The following is a 20,214-nucleotide window of genomic DNA, read 5'->3' as shown; positions in this document are numbered from 1 at the left end:
TAACTTTGTGGCAAGACTGGGCACAGAAGTCATGACTAACTCTACAAGGTACAAGTGTTAATTAAAATGTTTTTTTTTTTTTTTTTTTTTCGGGTTTACATCCACTTTAAGCCCTGAAATAAGTTGGATTTTTTTTTGTAACTTTGTTGTGCAAAATAAAGATTTAATGGACTTACGCTAAAACTTTTGTCTAAACCATTTTTGAATACTCCAGGAACCCCCAAAGCTACCCCAGTTGACAGCGGCATTAAAAAACTGTAGATCTAAAGTGTTAACCACCTTGTTTTGGGTTTAGCGCTCTACCAACATACCTACTGTCCAATCTGCACCAGGGCAGAGAAGGAAGAAGGAAGTTGGTATAGGTAACTGTCCTTGCTTCGGCCTATTATTTTTATGTTATTTAAACTTCTTATATATTTTATTACTTACATTAGACAAACAAAAAGCAGAATTAACAAACCTTGGTGTTCGAACCTCTTTTACTTAAGATTTAATTATAAAAATTCAGCAGAGGAATGTGCTTCACAGCACACAGGACTTCTGAAGATGAAATAAAACAGACAAAACTACAACCCAAAAAAAGTTTAAAGTAGGGATCTCAGAAACATAAAAAGCTTACAGCACTCCAAAACATATTCCTTTACATAAATACAGGTGTGACGCAATTGAAACTGGTTTATCGTACATCTGTCAGGACAGGTCTGCAATGGCAAAGCCTGTATTATCCCGGCAAGGGCTTCCTGTAAAGTGACTGGCTGCCTTATCCATGCTGGGAAAAAAAAAAAACAGGGTCAGTGTAAAATTAGGATTTCATGCAAAAGTCATTTGCTACATTGAGGATGCAGATTTTTAAAGGTTTTAGCTGCCCCCCCGTGTTTGCATTTTAAAACAGTGTGCTAATGAATGCATGTTTACATGTTTTGCCTCAAGACAGCCCGTTCATGGAAACGCAGAAAAAAAAAAAAAATTAAAAAAAGGACGACAGGTCTTTTTTTTTTTTAATTGTGCTGTAAGCTATGCCTAGGCAGCAGATGATTGCTACTGTCTGTATGGGAGCAGAGCACACCCCCCGCCGAGCCAAAGCTACAGCCGTGCAAGCAGGAAAACTGATTGGAGGTCTCTAGCTCTTATTCAGCAGGGGGCGTGTCTTGGACCGATGCTGAGAGACCACTGCTGTTCTTACACAGAGAACCAAGGTCCTTCTCTAATGCTTGCTTAGCACAAATTTTGCTAAAGCACGCACACAAAAAAAAAAAAGTAAACATTTTTTCTTTTTTAAAACTGCTTCCTACATCATCAATATAGCAAATGCCTTTTTTTTATTTTAGAGTTCAGTTGGGCTTTAACCTTCACCAGCATCACATACCTCTCTCACACCCCCCACCTCCAGAAAATAGAGGAACATGCGACTCACTCCCCAGACTGACAATTGGCCCAGCACCTTCACATGGGGGAAGGGAGTCCTTGGCCATGTGCAAGAACCGACAAGCTGACCTGGCGCTTTCTTCTGCACCAAACAAAACAGTAGAGGAGCATGGGAAAAGAGAGTGCACATTGCTGGCTGGGAGGAATTTAAAGCGGATCTTCACCCATATTTACATCTTTTACTGATCAGATTGCCCCATCACAGTACAATAATAAATGGATAGTATCAACATTTTTTATGAGTAACAAGTAACTTTTTTTTATTTTCATTTTCCGGCACTTCTAGTCCTGGCCACCTAGTTGATTACATCAGGTGATCCCCTGGACTCCTGGGATAACGGCGTCCTCTGGTAGCCCAATTGTCTAATAGTGCAGTATTGCCCGACACATTGTGCCGGCAGGTAATGACACCAATGCACAAGAACCAGAGGTGCACGCTGGGTAGCCGGCTGCACTAGATTCCAGAACTCACAGACGCCGGCTTCGGGCGCCCACAACCAAGATGGCCACAGCCAGCATTTCTACAGGGGCCAGAAAACAGAAGAGTTGGCAAGGACTACAATTAAAGTATTAAACATTCTCTTAGTAAATAGAGCATTTTTTTTTTTTTTAAAGGATCACGGGGATGTCTTTTTTGAATTGCTCCCCTGGGTCACCAGGTTTCTTTGACTTGTATTAACACAGGGTCACTTTAACCAAGGCAAGAACGTTGGATAAGGCCAGAAGACACAGCCTCATGTAAGTAAAAAATATAAGATTACAGATTTGTAATATTTTTTTTTTTTTTTAACTATTTGGATCATTTTAAAGCAACTTTTTTTTTTTTTTTTTTTTGCAGCATGTATGTTCAACACAAGCAGACTTAGAACATGACAAATATCTGTCAATGTTTAGAGATTATATACTTGGCTACAATGCTGACATGGAGACATGGAGACAGACACGTCTTCCATCCCGCATCCCAAACAGCCGATCCTGAAAAACGTAACCCCCCTTGAAGATCTAACGCATGGCCTAGTCGTCCTTAGCTTATCGCAAAACAAGAAAAAAAAAAAAATAATAAAAAAAAAAAAAAAAAACCCACACAACAGAATCCACATTTTCCATTAAAAGAAATAAAAGCCCAAAAACTAAAAGCGCACAATAAAATTCTAATAAAAAAATTAAAATAAATAAAACATTGCTTTAAAAAGTTAAATTCAGCGAAGACGAAAATAATCTCAAACTTTTTTTTTTTTTTCTCTTCTTTTCTTAAAGAGAAGATGGAGTTTAGCTGCCATTAACACTGAAAACGACTGTTGGCTCTGGGAAAGGCGGGTTAGCAAGGACCAAAAAAAACAAAAAAACACGCCAAGTGCAACACCTCAAAACGCCAAGCGAAGATGTACATTTGAAGATACTATCAAAATATCTCAGAAAGATTAGACACAATAGCGTGCCAATTATGGCTTGCGGTGGATCTTCCAATAACAATGTCTAATTCTTATAAACAAGCAAGGGAAGTCTTCTACTTCTCAATGGCCATGCTGTCTTGTTGAGCCGCCATAAAGATGCCCTGTCTTCCACCAGACCCAAGACCAAACGAGCATCTCATTTGCTGGAGTATAGCTTTGCTCATGCAATTTTAAACACATATGCTCAATCTGAAATGTGAAAGCCTAGGATAAGTTAACTAATGGATGGAGCGACCAAAAGCAACAAAGCAAATACCAATTTTCTGAAAGCCATGACGCGATTAAAAGGTCTTTCAATAGATGACTGAGCCGTTGGCACTGCAATATGTGATGGTGGAGTCATAATCCATCTGCTAACCTTAAAGTCTGTATTTTCAAAACCAGTATGCTCTGGAGGGCCAACCAGTAAGACGCCAGCTCTTCTATGCACGCGCTTTCTTAATATACATTTAAGGTAAGCGGAGGTCTGCTAGAACCACGGGTGTTCAAATTTCACTTGTCTGATTACAATTACATGAAGGCTTCATGTACACTAAACTTCCCTGGACGCCGGCCGTGGATAAAACACTGCAAAAATGTGTGTAAACCGGTACCTGCGGTTTACATGAGTTGTTGCTGCAGTCACAGTCTTTTACGACAACTTTCCTCTCCTGAATGCAATTCTTTTGCATTCAGGAGAGGGAGGTTTGACCCTCCCATAAACTCTGCTAAAAGCCTATGTGTACATGGAGTTGCGTTTAGCTGCTTTGGCCAAAAAAAAAAAAAAACCTACCAAATGTGATTTTATGAGCAGCCAGTGTAAATGAAGTGCGCTGGCTGTACATACATATGTGGCAGCAAGGTGGTGACTTTTCTGCCATGATGCAGATATATGCATACAGCCATCATTGCTGATTTGTGCAGAGAGCGCGCTCAATCGCATGCTCCTGGCACTGCGCTGTCAAGACAGCTTTTAGTCACATGTCAACGATTGGGAACCAGTAGGATGTGCTCCAGATCAAGTGATCACTGTGACAGCCAATTGCATTGATCATATGACAGGTAAGCTCAGGGCATTTACAACTCTTAAAGGGCCAGTGGAAATCCAGTAGAAAAACGGTTTAGGTAGAGAACTTGTTTAAAGAGATGGCATTTCACTCAATTTCATAGTGCAAGCAAATGATTCTGTAACTGTTATGGAATGGCTGACTCAAGCTTTAAAGGTGAAGACAGGTGACCAGAGAAAAGGCCCAACCATTAAACCCCTTACAGCAATTGAGGGGAGGGAGATGCAAATGGTAGTTAATAAGAAAAAAAAAAAAATCTTGTGCACTGTACAACTACAAAGAATCTTCAGAGAAAGTAGTCATCTGCAGGACACGCCTTCTTGCTGGTGTCTACAAGTCAACGTCCGTATGTCCTTAAGCAGTAAAGCGGAGGAACGCCAAGGCTGGCAAGCAACTGAGGTTTAGGCCAACAGGGAAGTTTGCACATCAGAAGGTCCTTGTCACGGACACGTCGGTATCCAAAGCTCTCTTATAACTGTCTCCTTTAGTGCAAGGTTGGAAAGGACCCGGCGCCCGCCTCTCCTCTGGCAGTCCAGCCTGGTAAGGAGCAGACGTGTTGACAATTCACAAGAACAGAACTGGGGTGCCGGTGGTTGGAAGGTGGAGAGAGAGCAAAGGACAATGTCTGGGGAAGGAGTCAGAGACAGAAATGGACTGATGGGGTGTTAAAACAAGGTATTGAAATAATAATTAAATCCTCAATGATGAAACGGTGGGACTAGTGGATGTAGGCCCTGTACACGGCGGACATGTCGTTGTCAGATTGGTCCAATGCTTTCGCTCGTTTGTAGACCTGAAAGAAAGAAAGAGTGACAATGAGCAAGATGCTTTGATAGCTATCTGTTGGTAGCAAACTATATAGTGTATAGTACGAAAGACAAACAGTCTAATGCCCTGTACACACGGTCGGACATTTCGACAACAAAATCCATGGATTTTTTTCAGGGACTATAAACGGGGCAGTAGCCAATAACTTTCGTCTCTTAATTTATTCTGAGCATGCGTGGCACTTTGTGTGTCGGATTCGTGTACACACGATCAAAATTTCCGACAACGGATTTTGTTGTTGGAAAATTTTATAGCAAGCTCTCAAACTTTGTGTGTCAGAAATTCCTATGGAAAATGTGTGATGGAGCCCACACACGGTCGGAATTTCAGATAACAAGGTCCTATCACACATTCTCCTTTGGAAAATCCTATCGTGTGTACAGGGCATAACAGTCAAACAGGGAGTAAAACCTTACAGGGGGTCAAGTAGTTAAGTAAAAATCTAAAAAAAAAAAAAAAAGCCACCAAAGCAATTTTCTATTGATTTGAATCTGCACCCTTAAATGATGATAGTGAACTTTACTTTATTTTTCTCAACAAAAGCAGAAGTGTCAAGCTATAATGCCCCCATACAGTCTGGCCTGCCCGAGCTCGCTGATGATACCAGAACCTAAAAAAAATCTGTCATATATAATAAACATGCTGTTCTGATTATATGACAAAAAACTGAAAGCGGTAGTAAACCACATCAAGAGAAAAAAAAAAAAAAAAAAAAAAGAGGAATAGGCACAAGGCAATTTTAATCATAACATGCCAGTATGAATTATCTGAAAATTAAGCCCTCCAATGGTGCGCTGTCACCACTGAAGGTGCTTCCATCTTCACCGGGTCTTTCTTCCGCGTTCGTGGGCTTTGGCGAAACGAATGGCCGAGCCAGCGATGCACTTTCACACATGGCCGTGGGAGTTACTGTTTACTGCACAGCTCTGAAGGAATGGCACCGGTATGCCGTTTCTTCAGAGCGCGTGAGCCATCTAAAGTAAATATCTCCAAAACGGTGCATGTTTAGAAGATATTTAATAAGGCTTCCCTCTAGGTACTATACAAGCTAACCTATAGGTAAAAATCATACAAGGGAGTTTATTCCCACTTTAAAGGCTTTATCACCTGCCAGATTTAACCCCCCCTCCCCGTCACCCCCACAAAGTAACAGGTGCTAGCCATGAGCTCAAGCACGACCAAGGTAAGCCTGCCTCTGGCCTTACAGACTGACATTGAGAGCTTACGTTTGCTTTTACAGGGAGAGGATATTGGATTAACCGCACCAAACACCTATCCCTGAATGGTAAGGCTGCACCATTTGTAAAAAACAGAGTTGGATTTTTAACAAAAAATAAAATATACCTAGATGGTTGTCTTAAGCTCTGCCACCCTAGAATAAACACAGCCACCCAATATCCTTTCATCAGCAAGGCAGCCCCATTGTTTAAATTAGGTATTTTAGCATTTGAAATGGAGTCAGAAAAAGGGTAGTGCTTATGCCCAAAGTCAAGAAGAGGCCTCCACATTACATGAGAGTACTCCCATCCTGGGACTTTTCTATAGAAAAGAGATAATGAAGGTGGGGCCTCCTTGTAGTCAGAATAGAAGAAATGCAATACAGCAAACTGCAATCGTGCAGAAATTTACCTCATTGGCTGCAGCGGCCATAGGAGTTGGGTGGTTCACAGAGTCTCCCAGGGCGATGGCTAGCCTCAGGTCTTTCTGGATGTATTTCAGATAAAAATCTGGTTTGAAATTCCCCTGTAGGATATCTGGGTGGGCAAAGAAGAAAAGCAGAGATCATAGATATTGCAACCAGCAATATGAAAGTCTTCAAAACAGCCGAAACAGCAAACCAACACAAAGAGAAGGAAAATAGGAGCAGGGGGTTCTTACTTTGGCACTTTTGGTCCACGAAAATATTGGCGAGCTGCCCCTGATTCAGGATGTCCAACAGAGTCTGTTGAGATTGACCGGTCACTTGAGCCAATGTCATCCCTTCCGCTATTGTGGCCATAAAGCTGCCCTGGATCATGTTTAGGATCAGCATCATTCTGGCTGCATTACCTACTTCCCCTATGAGAGACACACACAAAAATAGTTCTTACAGGGTCATTAAAGCAGAATGCTGCAGTTTTAAAGGTTGAAAAAAAAAAAAAAAACTTGGATAGGACAGTCTAATGTAAAGGTTCATAAAACAGAAAAAATAAATGCATAATTCTGCAGCAAAAACAATTTGCAAACCTTAAGCTTTAGAAAGTGTAAGGAAGGGTCAGAACCCCTTCTATTTTTATTTCTGTCTTTCCCTATTTTGGATTGAATATATTTGCCAGCACACCACAGATCTGGAGTCGAAACGTTTTTTTAGGCATGATCACATCATAAGCAAGAGATTGCAACTTTTTGGAGTCACACAGTATCCCTTTTTCAAGATTGCGATCATCACATGCCTGAAGAAGGGGTCCTGCGTGACTGAAACGTTGCACTCTTGCTTGTGATATGATCATGCTTTAATAAAAAAAATGTTTGGATTGTTATATTTAAAAAAAATAAATAAATTACATGAGTGGCAGAATGGGTTACCTGAGTTGGATTTTACAGTGCTTAAAGCCCAACTCCTCATTTTTAAAAGAAGACACTTTTTTCACAAGACATCGGGCCTGTCACAGGCAAGTATGAGATCTTTTCTATATGGATTTTCTCAGGCTCAGCATCACTATACTATTAGTGCAAAGTGTTGTGATGGGGGCACCCTCTAAGGGGGCGGGTCCACGACACCCTGTAGTTAACAGTATTTCCTAAGTCATTTAACCCAGAAGACTGGGGACATCTTGTGGTGAAGAAGGAAAATGCAAAGAGAAGAGGAGAGAATTTTAGCCAAAAGCTACCAGATTGTTTGTTATTACTCCTGGGGAAACTTGTCCCAGAGTTAGGCTTTAAGAAGCAGAAGAATAAAAGTCCATAGGCTTCTGCAATGACTAAATAAATTATTCTTACCATATGTGGTTGTATGATCACAAAAAGTGTGAAGTCTCCTCAAACAGTTGTCACTGGAACAGGTGTAGATGCAGGTGGATGGTGAGGTCTCTATACTGGAGGTCCCATGCATACACATCTCCTGTGGCCATTACAGGGGGGGGGGGGTCCCCTTGGCCATAGCCAACAACCCACCCTTCTCAAAGAAATATCAACCAGACCCCATCAAAATCTGGAATGTGTAAACTTGTTGTTTTAGTCTTTACCGAGAAAGAAGGAGGTTTTGCCCATCGCCTGGAAGCAGCTGCTGCAGTCTTCATATACACCTTGATCGCCTGCTGCTAAGATCATCAACATCCCATCATTGGATAGCTGCTGGTTACCGGACACTGGGGCCTCTAGGAAACGACCACCTCGAGACACGATAACCTGAATGTGGAAGGATGTCCATTTGTCAAAACATAGCCAGCAGGGTCATGAGTGTACCTGGGAGAGGAGGGCCTATAGTTTTTTCCTCTAATATGGTCCTTTCTTACAGGAATTTCCTATAAATGGTTACAATGCAGCCTCCCCTCTATACAACTTGCTGTGTTGTCACCCTTTGTATCGTGCTGTTCCCAGTCTACAGCAGGGAGTCAGGATGGGGAGCTGAAAATGTGAACAGTGCTCCCCAAGAAGGCCTGGCTTGTCATTCAACATGTAGGACATACCAATTCCCTGTCCACACACCTGCAAACAGGCTGATTGTAATTTGCATATGTTGTTAACCTAGGCCAGTCCCACATTACCCCCCTCTGAGCAGGGTGGGGTGGAATCATGGAAAATGTAGTTCCCTATGGGAGGTGCAGCAGCTAAAACACTTTTTAGAATCAAATGCTTGCTCTGCAAAAAAAACTCTTCTCAGTATTGGAATCCTCTAGTGGAGGCTCAGAAGGGTCTACAATTCTGGGTTTTTACAGAGGAATAATTTTAACAATGAAACATAGTTATACGCGAATCACCCATGGGGATTGATGTGGCTTAAAGTGGTTGTAAAACGCAGAAACGAAATAAAGCATATCCCTCTATGTTAGTCTGTACTTGTCTCAACCCAGAGCACGATGTGTCATTTTTATCTGCTGCTCCATACATTCACTTTCTGTATGTGTCATTTCTGACAAGTTTTCCTGACAGCAAAAGAAAAAAAAAAAGAAGAAAAAGAAAAAGGAGGGGTGTGTCCCTTCCCTTCAATCGGCTCTCCTCACTGAGATCTGCCGAGCGTAGTGTCAGCTCCCCACCCCCCGCTTTCTGGAAGCTCAGACATGTTGCACAAGTTCTGCACCTTGAATGGATGTAGAGAAGAGAAGACTGCAGATAGAGGTACAACTCATGTAGGAGGATTTGTTTCATCTCTGTGAATCACTTGAGGCCAGTCACTTCACTGGTTATAAGGTATGTGGGGGTTTACAACCACGTTAAAAATAAATAAATAATATATATATATATATATATATATATATATATATATATATATATATATATATATATATATATATATATATATATATATATCTTTTAGTTGTACTTTAGCCCCTCTCCACTCTGCTTTTGCAACTCTATGTATATGTCCCCACTAGAGATTTCCCTTCACTTCGTGGCTCTCTTTGGGGACACAGAGCAATAATTTCACAGAGGTCTTTATCCACAACGATCAAACGGACACCAAACTAAAAAAAAAAAAAGTGAAATCCACTGTCAGCTTAGCTCTGCTACAAGTATTACCTGGGCTAGTTCAATGACTGTTTCTGGATCCACAGTGGACATATCAACGTAACATTTCCCTGGACGGATGCCCTGCAGCACCCCGCTGGGTCCTAACACCAACTGGCAGAGAGGAGAAACAAAAATTAACATCACGATATATTGATAAAATGATAAATTGATAAAAATCCTAGTTAAACTGACATAAGGCACCTGCAATTATCAGGCTTATATAATGATGGAAAAAGATGTGCAAGACTGGAAAACCAACAGCAATTTTTTTTTTCATCTGTTTGCTCAAATAAAAAATATTTAAATCTGAGATAATAAGCATGACCAATTACAAGAGGCATGGGTATTGTTAAGGAGATCTTGGTGCGCCTTGTGTAAAGACATGCTGGTAGGTTAATTGGCTTCTGTCCAAAATTGGCCCTAGTATATGAATGTGAGTTGGGGACCTTGGATTGTGGGCTCCTTGAGGGTGAGGATTGATGTGAGTGTGCGATGTATGTGTGGAGCACTGCATAAATTGACAGTACCGTATGGGTACCTTAAATAAAAATAGGGATAATTGTAGACACGCACCCACACTCACTCAGGTTGATCTGGATGGACTGGTGTCTTTATTCAACCTTACTATGCAACTGTATTTCTTCCAGACCTGTGCATTAGGTGTGCCACCTCTGTGCAGGAGCTTCCTGTAATAAAGACGGCTCACTGCTGCTCTCTCCCCTTGTGCGAGGTGACTGGTCTGGTGTCCGCCCCCTCCTGTTTTCTGAGTGTGTAGTGGGTGGAGCTTGCTGGGTCCCTCCCACAGCTCTGCTCAGGCTATGTACAGCACAGTGATGTCATTGCTATATTACAATGTAATAACTGTGTTGGCAAAGGGATTTGGTGAACAGAAAACTCAGCTCTAATCAATACTAGGACTAGCTGTTCTGTACACACAAACCTCTTCACTCCCATCTACACTACCCGACAATCATATGACTTGTGATGGGGAAAAAAAAAAAAAGTAGTGAGTGTACAGCTTGTATAACAGTGTAAATTTGCTGTCCCCTTAAAATAACTCAACACACAGCCATTAATGTCTAAACTGCTGGCAACAAAAGTGAGTACACCCCTAAGTGAAAATGTCCAAATTGGACCCAAAGTGTCAATATTTTGTGTGGCCACCATTATTTTCCAGCACGGTCTTAACCCCCTTGAGCATGAGTTCACCAGAGCTTCACAGGTTGCCACTGGAGTCCTCTTCCACGACATCACAGAGCTGGTGGATGTTAGAGACCTTGCGCTCCTCCACCTTCCGTTTGAGGATGCCCCACAGATGCTCAATAGGGTTTAGGTCTGGAGACATGCTTGGCCAGTCCATCACCTTTACCCTCAGCTTCTTTAGCAAGGCAATGGTCATATTGGGGGTGTGTTTGGGGTTGTTATGTTGGAATACTGCCCTGCGGCCCAGTCTGCGAAGGGTAGGGATCATGCTCTGCTTCAGTATGTCACAGTACATGTTGGCATTCATGGTTCCCTCAATGAACTGTAGCTCTCCAGTGCAGGCAGCACTCATGCAACCCCAGACCATGACACTCCCACCACTATGCTTGACTGTAGACACACTTGTCTTTGTACTCCTCACCTTGTTGCCGCCACACACGCTTGACACCATCTGAACCAAATAAGTTTATCTTGGTCTCATCAGACCACAGGACATGGTTCCAGTAATCCATGTCCTTAGTCTGCTTGTCTTCAGCAAACTGTTTGCGGGCTTTCTTGTGCATCATCTTTAGAAGAGGCTTCCTTCTGGGATGACAGCCATGCAGACCAATTTGATGCAGTGTGCGGCGTATGGTTTGAGCACTGACAGGCTGACCCCCCACCCCTTCAACCTCTGCAGCAATGATGGCAGCACTCATATGTCTATTTCCCAAAGACAACCTCTGGATATGACGCTGAGCACGTGCACTCAACTTCTTTGGTCGACCATGGCGAGGCCTGTTCTGCGTGGAACCTGTCCTGTTAAACCACTGTTTGTGGTGCTGCAGCTCAGTTTCAGGGTCTTGGCAATTTTCTTACAGCCTAGATCCACTTAAATGTAGAGCAACAATTCTTTTTTTCAGATCCTCAGAGAGTTCTTTGCCATGAGGTGCCATGTTGAACTTCCAGTGACCAGTGTGAGAGCGACAACACCAAATTTAACACACCTGCTCCCCATTCACACCTGAGGCCTTGTAACACTAACGAGTCACATGACATCGGGGAGGGAAATAAGCTAATTAGGCCCAACTTGGACATTTTCACTTAGGGGTGTACTCACTTTTGTTACCAGCGGTTTAGACATTAATGGCTGTGTGTTGAGTTATTTTGAGAGGACAGCAAATTTACACAAGCTGTACACTCACTACTTTACATTGTAGCAAAATGTCATTTTTTTTAGTGATGTTACGTGAAAAGATAGAATAAAATATTTACAAAAATGTGAGGGGTGTACTCACTTTTGTGAGATACTGAAAAAAAAAAAAAATAAAAAATATATATATATATATATATATATATATATATATATATATATATATATATATATATATATATATATATATATATATATATATATATATATATATATATATAAAATTATATATTTTCTCTGGAAAACCAGATGAAACTTACATCTTTTGCTGCTTTAGGATCTGCCACACATGCAAATGTAATGTCACAAGTAGAGACTACTTCTGCCGGAGTTCTGCCTAAATGTGCCCCCTCTTGGATGAACAAGTCGCACTGCAAGAGAAAATATAAATAAATAAATAAATAAATAAATAAATGAGACAAAGCAAGGCAAGCTTCAACATTAGCATCTATAGCAATCTGTAGGATATATATGTTGGGGTACATTCCTGACAGTCATTAGAACGAAAGTGGGGCTTGGATAAGCTACAAAATGTCTTTAAAGGCCCTTTTCACACTGGTGCACTTTTGCGGTCTCCTTTCCAGCACAACAAAAGCACATGAAAATTATCCCCCTTTAAAACCTATTTAACGGTTCACATTGCTGAGCTACGTTTGCACACCAAAAACACACCTTCTATTTTACGTCAATTGAAGCGCATCAACAGTGCACCGCATTTGCGTTTTGGGTGCATTTTTTGAGTCACATGTCTATTTTCCACAGGTGCATTGCTGGGAGTCAGGAAACCTTTTGGAAAAAAGCTTACCACTTTTAAGCGCACCTGTGTGCAAGGGCCCCAACATTACAGAACAAGTCCAGTTGAATAAGATTAATACAAGCTGCTACAGTAACATTTATCATTGTTCTGGCCAATATGCATACACTTCAGTTTTGTTATCTTTAAGCAAATCTGTGTTTTACCCATGAAGCTCTGATCAGCCATCAGAAAACAAAGAAAACTCGGGTCTTCCAGAAATGAAGGGGACATATGACTGGGAGTGATGGCGAAACCACATAGAATGAGTGACAGGGCAACATGCAGCCCACTGAACACCAGTATGACCTGTCTGGCTTAGATGATGTCCAGAGGCCAGTCTTAAAATTTTAGCCCATCACTAGACACCACCTGAACGAATATTAGGTGCCTGCAGTGCAACTGCACACAGCAAGGAACAGGCTGCAAACCTTACTAAACTCAAATATAACATAAGTGATTGTTAAACATTTACTTTGCCTGTTGTGGGCATGTTAATAAGTAACTTATAAAAAGGAAAGACCATAAGAGCTACCCTGTCACCTAGATCCAATGCCAGACCTCAACATGTACAGAGAAATTAGTTTTCAGTTCCAGAATAGCAATAACACACACTTCTCACTTTAAACAGCCTGGTTAGGATGACTTTAAATACAGAGATAAGAAGCAAGTCCCACCTGTTCCGGGGTCATTACCTTCTCCGCAGTCCTATTCCAAACTGTCACCGTGTGCCCCATCTTCAGAAGGTTGGAGACTATGCCACTTCCCATCAACCCTAAGCCCAAAAAGCCAATCCTAGAGAAACAAGTGAAGGCATAATGTTGATATAATGTTAGCCTGTAAGAAACCTAAAAGTTCTAAGGCTGAAAAGTTAACTGGAATCTGATACTTCAGGGATGGTAGGATCCCACACTTTCAGAAAGTGTAAGATTCTGGTTAACTTTGTGGGCTTATAACCTAAAGCAGGGATAAGGACCTCCAGCTGTTGCAGAACTACAAGACCCATGAGGAATAGCAAGACTCTGACAGCCACAAGCATGACACTCAGGGGCAGAGGCATGATGGGACTTGTAGTTTTGCAACAGCTGGAGGTCCGCTAATTGCATATCCCTGACCTAAAGGAAAAGAAGTACATGAAACAACCAGTGAAGGAAGTGTCTTTTCTTTTTTACTATATTGAAAGATGCTTTCAAATTAAAATGTGAAAACTGGCGACAGGCGCTCTAAGAAAGTTAGAAGATAAACAAATTCTACTCCTGTAATTAAATTTTAGCTGTATGGGGCAGGATAAGCGAATGTGTGAACGACAGCATGAACCTCCAGTGAGCCGAATCCAGAATCCAGCCTCCTAAAATCGTATTTTCAAGGTCTTATCAAAAGTGTATACTTTAGAGAAGAAAAACACTGCAACAAAGTGCGCAATACTGCAACAAACTAATTTTAGAACATTACATGAGTTAATGCATCGCAATGCCATTCATTTTGAATGCCACTCCAATGCACTAAAGCATGAGTGCTCAACCTGTGGCACGCCAACTATTGCGGAACTACAAATCCCATCATGCCTTTGCGAGTCACGCTCTTAACTGTCAGCCTTGCAATGCCTCAGGGGACTTGTAGTTCTGCAAAAGCTAGAGGGCCACAGGTTGAGCACCCATGCACTATAGGAACCCACGGTAACATACTGCTGTGCATTGCCGTGCGCTACGCCAGAAAAAAATGCTGCATGTCCATTTTTTGATCTGTTCCTGTGTGTTGGCAGTCCATTTAACATGAATGTGTTGCCCTAATGAAACAAAAGTTAACGCGTAACAGTCGACACAGGAGAGGTCTAGTGTGAATGGGCCCCTAGGCAGTTCTACAGGAAGACAAATGGATTCATCACAAATCAAACTTCCCTATGCTCTTTGAAGAAATCAACCTCATCATTGTCTGTTGAGAGAGCCAAATAGAATCCTCTACCCAAGCAGACAGCATAGATACAAAGGCTATAAATGTGCCTGTGTAAATGCTAAACCTGAGACACATCTCTAAGTGTATTCAACACCGGATATGGTTATTTTACTTGACACCATCCAGGGGCGCCGCATGAGTCATCTTAGGGTCCATTCATAAATCTACAACCCATAGTCAGTAATTAAAGGGCAAGTTCACCTTTGGGAACATATTACATGGTCCACCCATTTTTTGGGTGAAACATGCAACAGTTCCTATGCTGCAGCCGGTGCCTGACCCCCCACCCCCTGTGACAGCAGTATGGGGAGAAGTTCCCTGTACTAGCTGTCACTTTCTAAAATCAGCACGGCAGTGAGGTGCTCCGCCCACACGGCCTCATCTTTTATTCATACAGCTCTGTGTGTGAATGAACTATAAGCCCCAACATTCTTTGCGGCTGTCAGCTTGTAGTTCTCAGTGAACTTCCACGACGCTGGAGCGCCGTGGTAGTTCATGGATTCTTCCTGTCAGTGTATCTGCTTGCTCATATGGGATGTACGGGCTCACAGATACACAGAAAGGTCTGCAATAGACCTGCATTTAGGGTTTCCACCTCATCCCTTTAAACCCGAACACATATGAATTACACAGGTTCTAAGGCTAATTTAATGCAGATAAGGCACAAAGTGAGTTTAATTACTACCTTAATCAGCCACAGAACCTGTGCAATTTATATATGTTCAGGTTTAAAAGGGATGAGGTGGCAACCCTACCTGCATGGCATCAGCAATCTGATCGCTGGTGCAATGCTTTACAGGCTCCAAAAATAAAAAAAATGCACAATTTTTACCTGGAAAAAAAAAAAATGGCTATTTCATATTTTTAAAAAAGTGAACTAATCCTTTAAGCAATCCTTATGCACATACTGAGCAGCCTACAGACTTTTGAAGAGCCAGGGCTGTGTTGGCAGGAGACGTACTTTTTATCTGTGGGTGTGATACTGCCATTAATGGCTGTGCTGTCTGCTGCTTGGATCGATGTTGAACCAGTGTCCTGTACAGAGAGAATAAACGTTATTGATCGGATGAAACAACCAAGCTGTAGCAGTTGAAGGAATGTTTCTTACCTCTTCTGACACTTTAAGCCGTTTGCTGATTGCCTGGTATGTGACGCTGGGCTGCCATGTGACCAAAACGGAAACACAACAACAAATTAGATAAAGCTCAGCTAGATCCTTATATAACCTAAAGCAGACCTAAACTGAAATTTTAAAATTAAAGTCTGCGAACCCAAACAAAGAACTTTTTTTGGGATACATCACAGGGCATCTTTATATCCATTACAATAGGGATAGGTTGTCCTGTGTCCTGGAATGCACGATAAAGAATAATAGCTGTATATCCTGTCAGAAATCCAGAGCTGTCCCACATCATCTGCACAAGTCTTGTGTGGTGGCAAAGTCTAACCATCCCTCCCAGATTTTAACTATGAACTACAGAACAATGCTAGCCATATATGGCTCGAATTTTGGCTGTGAATCAGGATGAAATTTGAACCATGGCACCACCCAGCTTAAACCTTGATCTGAAAATCCGTGGAGCTCGGCAGAAAATTCTCACCTGTACAGTTCCTGATGCCAAATCAGACAGTTATTGAGCGGGTATTTCACTGCCACAGGAGAAGTAGTGGTCAGAAAATAGCCAGCAGGAAAGATTTTCCCCATCCTGTTTGGATAGGGAACCCTATTAACGTGTAAGGCTTGCCTTTGGGATTGTTCACATCAGGTCTGTTGAGCTACACTGATCAGTGTTGATCAACAGAGGCTCAAATGATACCTACTCAGACAGGTGATTCCAAAAGAGCATGAGGTTTTATTAATATCAGCTGCAGCTGGGAGCAAGTCCACACTTGGTTGAAGACAAAGGGCTTGTGCCTCGTGAAACTTTTTTGATTTTTGGCAAAATCTCTAATTCCTTACGTACCTTGCCTATAAGAAACTTGCAGTGGGCTATAAGGTCACACCTTATGAGAAATGGTGCACACAGGAGACGAATACGGAGAATTTCTACCATATATGGCCTTTTATTAGATACATCTGCTAAGCTTCCATATATGAGGTATTGGGATGCTGATTTAGAAACTGACAGGGCATTGAAGTCATGGCACTGCCATTTTCAGGAGGTCCAACAAGGGCATCTTGAATTTTGTCTCTGATTGAAGCGAATGGTAATGTCTTAACGCGTATATGTAAGACCCAAGCTGATCACCCTTATGCTTTATGGGATGTTAAACGCAAGGCTCAATGTATCACGTTTGGTGGGAATGTCCCAGATTACGGGGTTTTTGAATAAGGTGTTTGCAATCCTGACACAGGTGACTGAAACCTTAATTTTACAAGCCCCAGATATAGCATTGCTAAATGAACCCTTGGAGCATGTTTCTCAAGCTACACAGAGATTGAAACTCTGTTCTTCTAGCGGCCAAGATCCCCATTGCCAAGCACTTGAAGAAGGCTTCAGTCCGGGTGTCACAAGTTCAGCAAAAAGGTTTCATGGTTTATTACTCAAAAGCTTGATTGCATAATCCAAGATTTAAAAAAGTTTAGAGTCCCTGGGCACGCTGTGTGCATGTTGAGTTGGGGGTCTATTGAACTAGAAGGCATTTAGCCAGTGTCTTTCATTGCCCTTGGGATCCTTACTCTTTCTAAATCTACCTTTTGCGTTTTCTGTTCTTTCACTTTTCTTTTATTTGGTCTTGCCAACCCTGTCTGGCAACATGGCTACATTAGCATAGTCTTTTCAAGTTTACAATTGATTAGATAGATATAAAAACTTGAAGAGTAAGACACATACGTATGAAAAAAAATTGAAAAATTACCCCTTCATATTGGTACTTTTTTTTTTTTTTTACATTTTCAGATCGTTTAAAAAAAAAAAAAAACAAAAAAAAAAAAAAACGGTCGAAAGAATTGTTACACTATGTCAATTACCAACAATAAAACATGTTAAAAAAAAAAAACCAAAAAAAAAAAACCAAGGAGGTCTTTATGAAATGCTTGTAGCCGAAACTCAAATTACATCCCAATACTCCAGAATATTGAGAGAGAGAAATATATATATATATATATATATATATATATATATATATATATATATATATATATATATATATATATATATATATACATATATATATATATATATATATATATACATATATATATATATATATATATATATATATATACATATACATATACTCTCTCTCAATATTCTGGAGTATTGGGATGTAATTTGAGTTTCGGCTACAAGCATTTCATAAAGACCTCCTTGTTTTTTTGTTTTTTGTTTTGTTTTTTTAAGGCTTTAACATGTTTTATTGTTGGTAATTGACATAGTGTAACAATTCTTTCGACCATTTTTTTAAACGATCTGAAAACGTTAAAAAAAAAAAAAAATGCATCTTACTCTTCAAGTTTTTATAAAATAAAAACCATTGCTTATTACTAATTCGTTATTAATACATATGCTAATTAATAATAAATATGAACTATTACGGGTTAACATGAACTATTTACTACACAACCCAAGGACACAGGGAAAGCAATTGTTTTCATGTGCCCTATTGGCATCATGCGGGTGCATTGCATAAACTCGGCATGTCTGTATTTTTATGGAACAAATGACAAAAGGTTACACTTCACTGCAGCATATTTCAAGGCACTGTTGTGTATAGAGCTGAATGAACTTTTTTTTTTTTTCCATTTTGAGAAAAAGTAAACCATTCTAAACAGTGCAATACAATGTACTGTAACAATGCATCACACCATAGCACATGCAGTATACTAACTGGTGTGAATGGACCTTTAGTTATGTTGAGAAATGGAGGAAGTGTAAGGCCCCTTTCACACTGAGCAGACTCCGTCAAACGGATCCACCTGCTCAGCGAGTGATCTTTCTGCTAATACCCGCCGAGCAGGCGGAACACAGGTCCAAGTCCGCTCAGCTATGCAGACTGGACACAGACTGCTGTTCTGTATGTGGCTGTTGGATGGAAACAGACCGCTTGTCTGTTTCCATCCGATCCGCCGGACGGATGGAGAATGGATTCCTGCGGACAGGATCGGATGTCGGTGTGTGTCAGCGAAAACAAGTTTGCTGACATATGCCTCTCCATAGAATGAGACGATCAGATCCGACTGAAAAACTGACAGGCGGACCCGATCGGTCCATCAGTGTGCAAGGGGCCTAAGGTATTCAGTAATTTAGCAAAAGACTATTGGGAAGGGCTGGTGTTTCGTCAGATTAGGCGACCCGTCAGAATGTGTAACAGAAGTGACGTTCCGTCCCCATCTTGCTACACCCCACACTCCTCCACATTAAGGATACACTGAGAAGGGGAAAGAGGACATCTTGTTACACCCACCGGAGTTTTGCATTTTACACTTATTTTTAACAGTAAAGTGAGTTTATATACTGAAATACAGTACTTAGAACTCCGTATGAATGTTTAGATGTTGAATTTTAAAAGCAGCAAACTTTTGTCAGATTAGCAAACCTGTGAGATGAGCAGGCTTGCCGCTGCTTTTAAAATTCAACATCTAACCAGTCAGACGGAGTTGTAAGTACTGTATTTAACTATATAAAAACTCACTTTACTGTTAAAAATAAATGCAAAACTCCGGTAGGTGCAACAAGATGCCCGCGTTCCCCCTTCTCAGTGTATCCTTATTATGGAGGAGTGCGGGGTGTAGCAAGATGGCGGCGACGGAACGTCAATTCTGTTACCATTTCGGACGTATTTGACAGAACACTGGTACCACTAGTCCCCAAAATGATTGTATGCCTGCAAAAAGAAAATTAGGGGCCAAAGGCATTTCTGGCACACTGACAAGCATTTTTCTGGACCGCAAGAGTCTTTAAAGAGACAAAATATGGGGAAATTAGCATGTATATGTATAGCAAATATGTGTCACCTTTTTTTATGGAAGCCATGCATGCATCAAACACACGCGAAAAGTGACAATGACAGAACTTTAGGTCACTAAAAATGCACTGTAGTTTTCCTATAACCTTAGGTAGGATGGCTCCAGGTATTAAAACAAGTTCTTGGGGCCTAAAAAGACAAAATGGGGAACTGGCATAACTGTACCTTTTTCAACACCATCTCTGTGCCAAGGGTTCTGTGTCCGTGAAGCAGCCAATTGTCACCCGCAGAGTCCTCCTGCAATAGAAGCAGACAGCATTGCTTATAATGTGACTAACACACCTCTGTGTACTCTGCACTTATCTACTAGTGGCAGATCAACTGCGGCCAAAACTTTTTTTTTTTTAATTAATATATATATATATATATATATATATATATATATATATATATATATATATATATATATATATATATATATATATATATATATATATATATATATATATATATATATATATATATATATATATATATATATATATCTCTTTGGATAGAGTGGAGACTCAGGTTTTATGGATGTGTATCCTCGCTGGAGAGATTCATCATCACTTCCTTTGTGATCACCATCAAGTGAGCAGAATCCTTCCTTTACCGAGGATAGTAAATTGGGAGAATACTGGACAACAAAATTCTAAACTA

At 40.8% G+C, this 20,214-nt stretch overlaps 1 protein-coding gene across 5 annotated transcripts in view; it reads right to left on the bottom strand.

Moving 5' to 3' along the window:
• Window positions 1-461: 461 nt before the first annotated feature.
• Window positions 462-20,214, bottom strand: part of GLYR1 (glyoxylate reductase 1 homolog) — a 50,033-nt gene continuing 30,280 nt past the window's right edge. For 3 of the 5 annotated variants that reach the window (XM_073636361.1, XM_073636366.1, XM_073636364.1), the window contains 10 exons: window positions 19,738-19,809; window positions 15,713-15,763; window positions 15,566-15,639; window positions 13,329-13,446; window positions 12,119-12,229; window positions 9,473-9,574; window positions 7,978-8,140; window positions 6,632-6,811; window positions 6,383-6,507; window positions 462-4,718 (listed from right to left, as the gene is read on the bottom strand). In XM_073636361.1, coding sequence (XP_073492462.1) covers window positions 4,644-4,718; window positions 6,383-6,507; window positions 6,632-6,811; window positions 7,978-8,140; window positions 9,473-9,574; window positions 12,119-12,229; window positions 13,329-13,446; window positions 15,566-15,639; window positions 15,713-15,763; window positions 19,738-19,809 — 1,071 coding nt within the window. In that variant the 3' untranslated portion in view covers window positions 462-4,643. The remainder of the gene's footprint in view (window positions 4,719-6,382; window positions 6,508-6,631; window positions 6,812-7,977; window positions 8,141-9,472; window positions 9,575-12,118; window positions 12,230-13,328; window positions 13,447-15,565; window positions 15,640-15,712; window positions 15,764-19,737; window positions 19,810-20,214) is intronic. The other 2 variants (XM_073636363.1, XM_073636365.1) reach the window with 1 other exon arrangement.

This window comes from Aquarana catesbeiana, linkage group LG06 (genome assembly GCF_042186555.1).
Source record: "Aquarana catesbeiana isolate 2022-GZ linkage group LG06, ASM4218655v1, whole genome shotgun sequence".
Classification (NCBI taxonomy): Eukaryota; Metazoa; Chordata; class Amphibia; order Anura; family Ranidae; genus Aquarana; species Aquarana catesbeiana.
The sequence above is the reverse complement of the archived record's forward strand: the minus strand, read 5'-3'. Positions and strand labels throughout refer to the sequence as shown.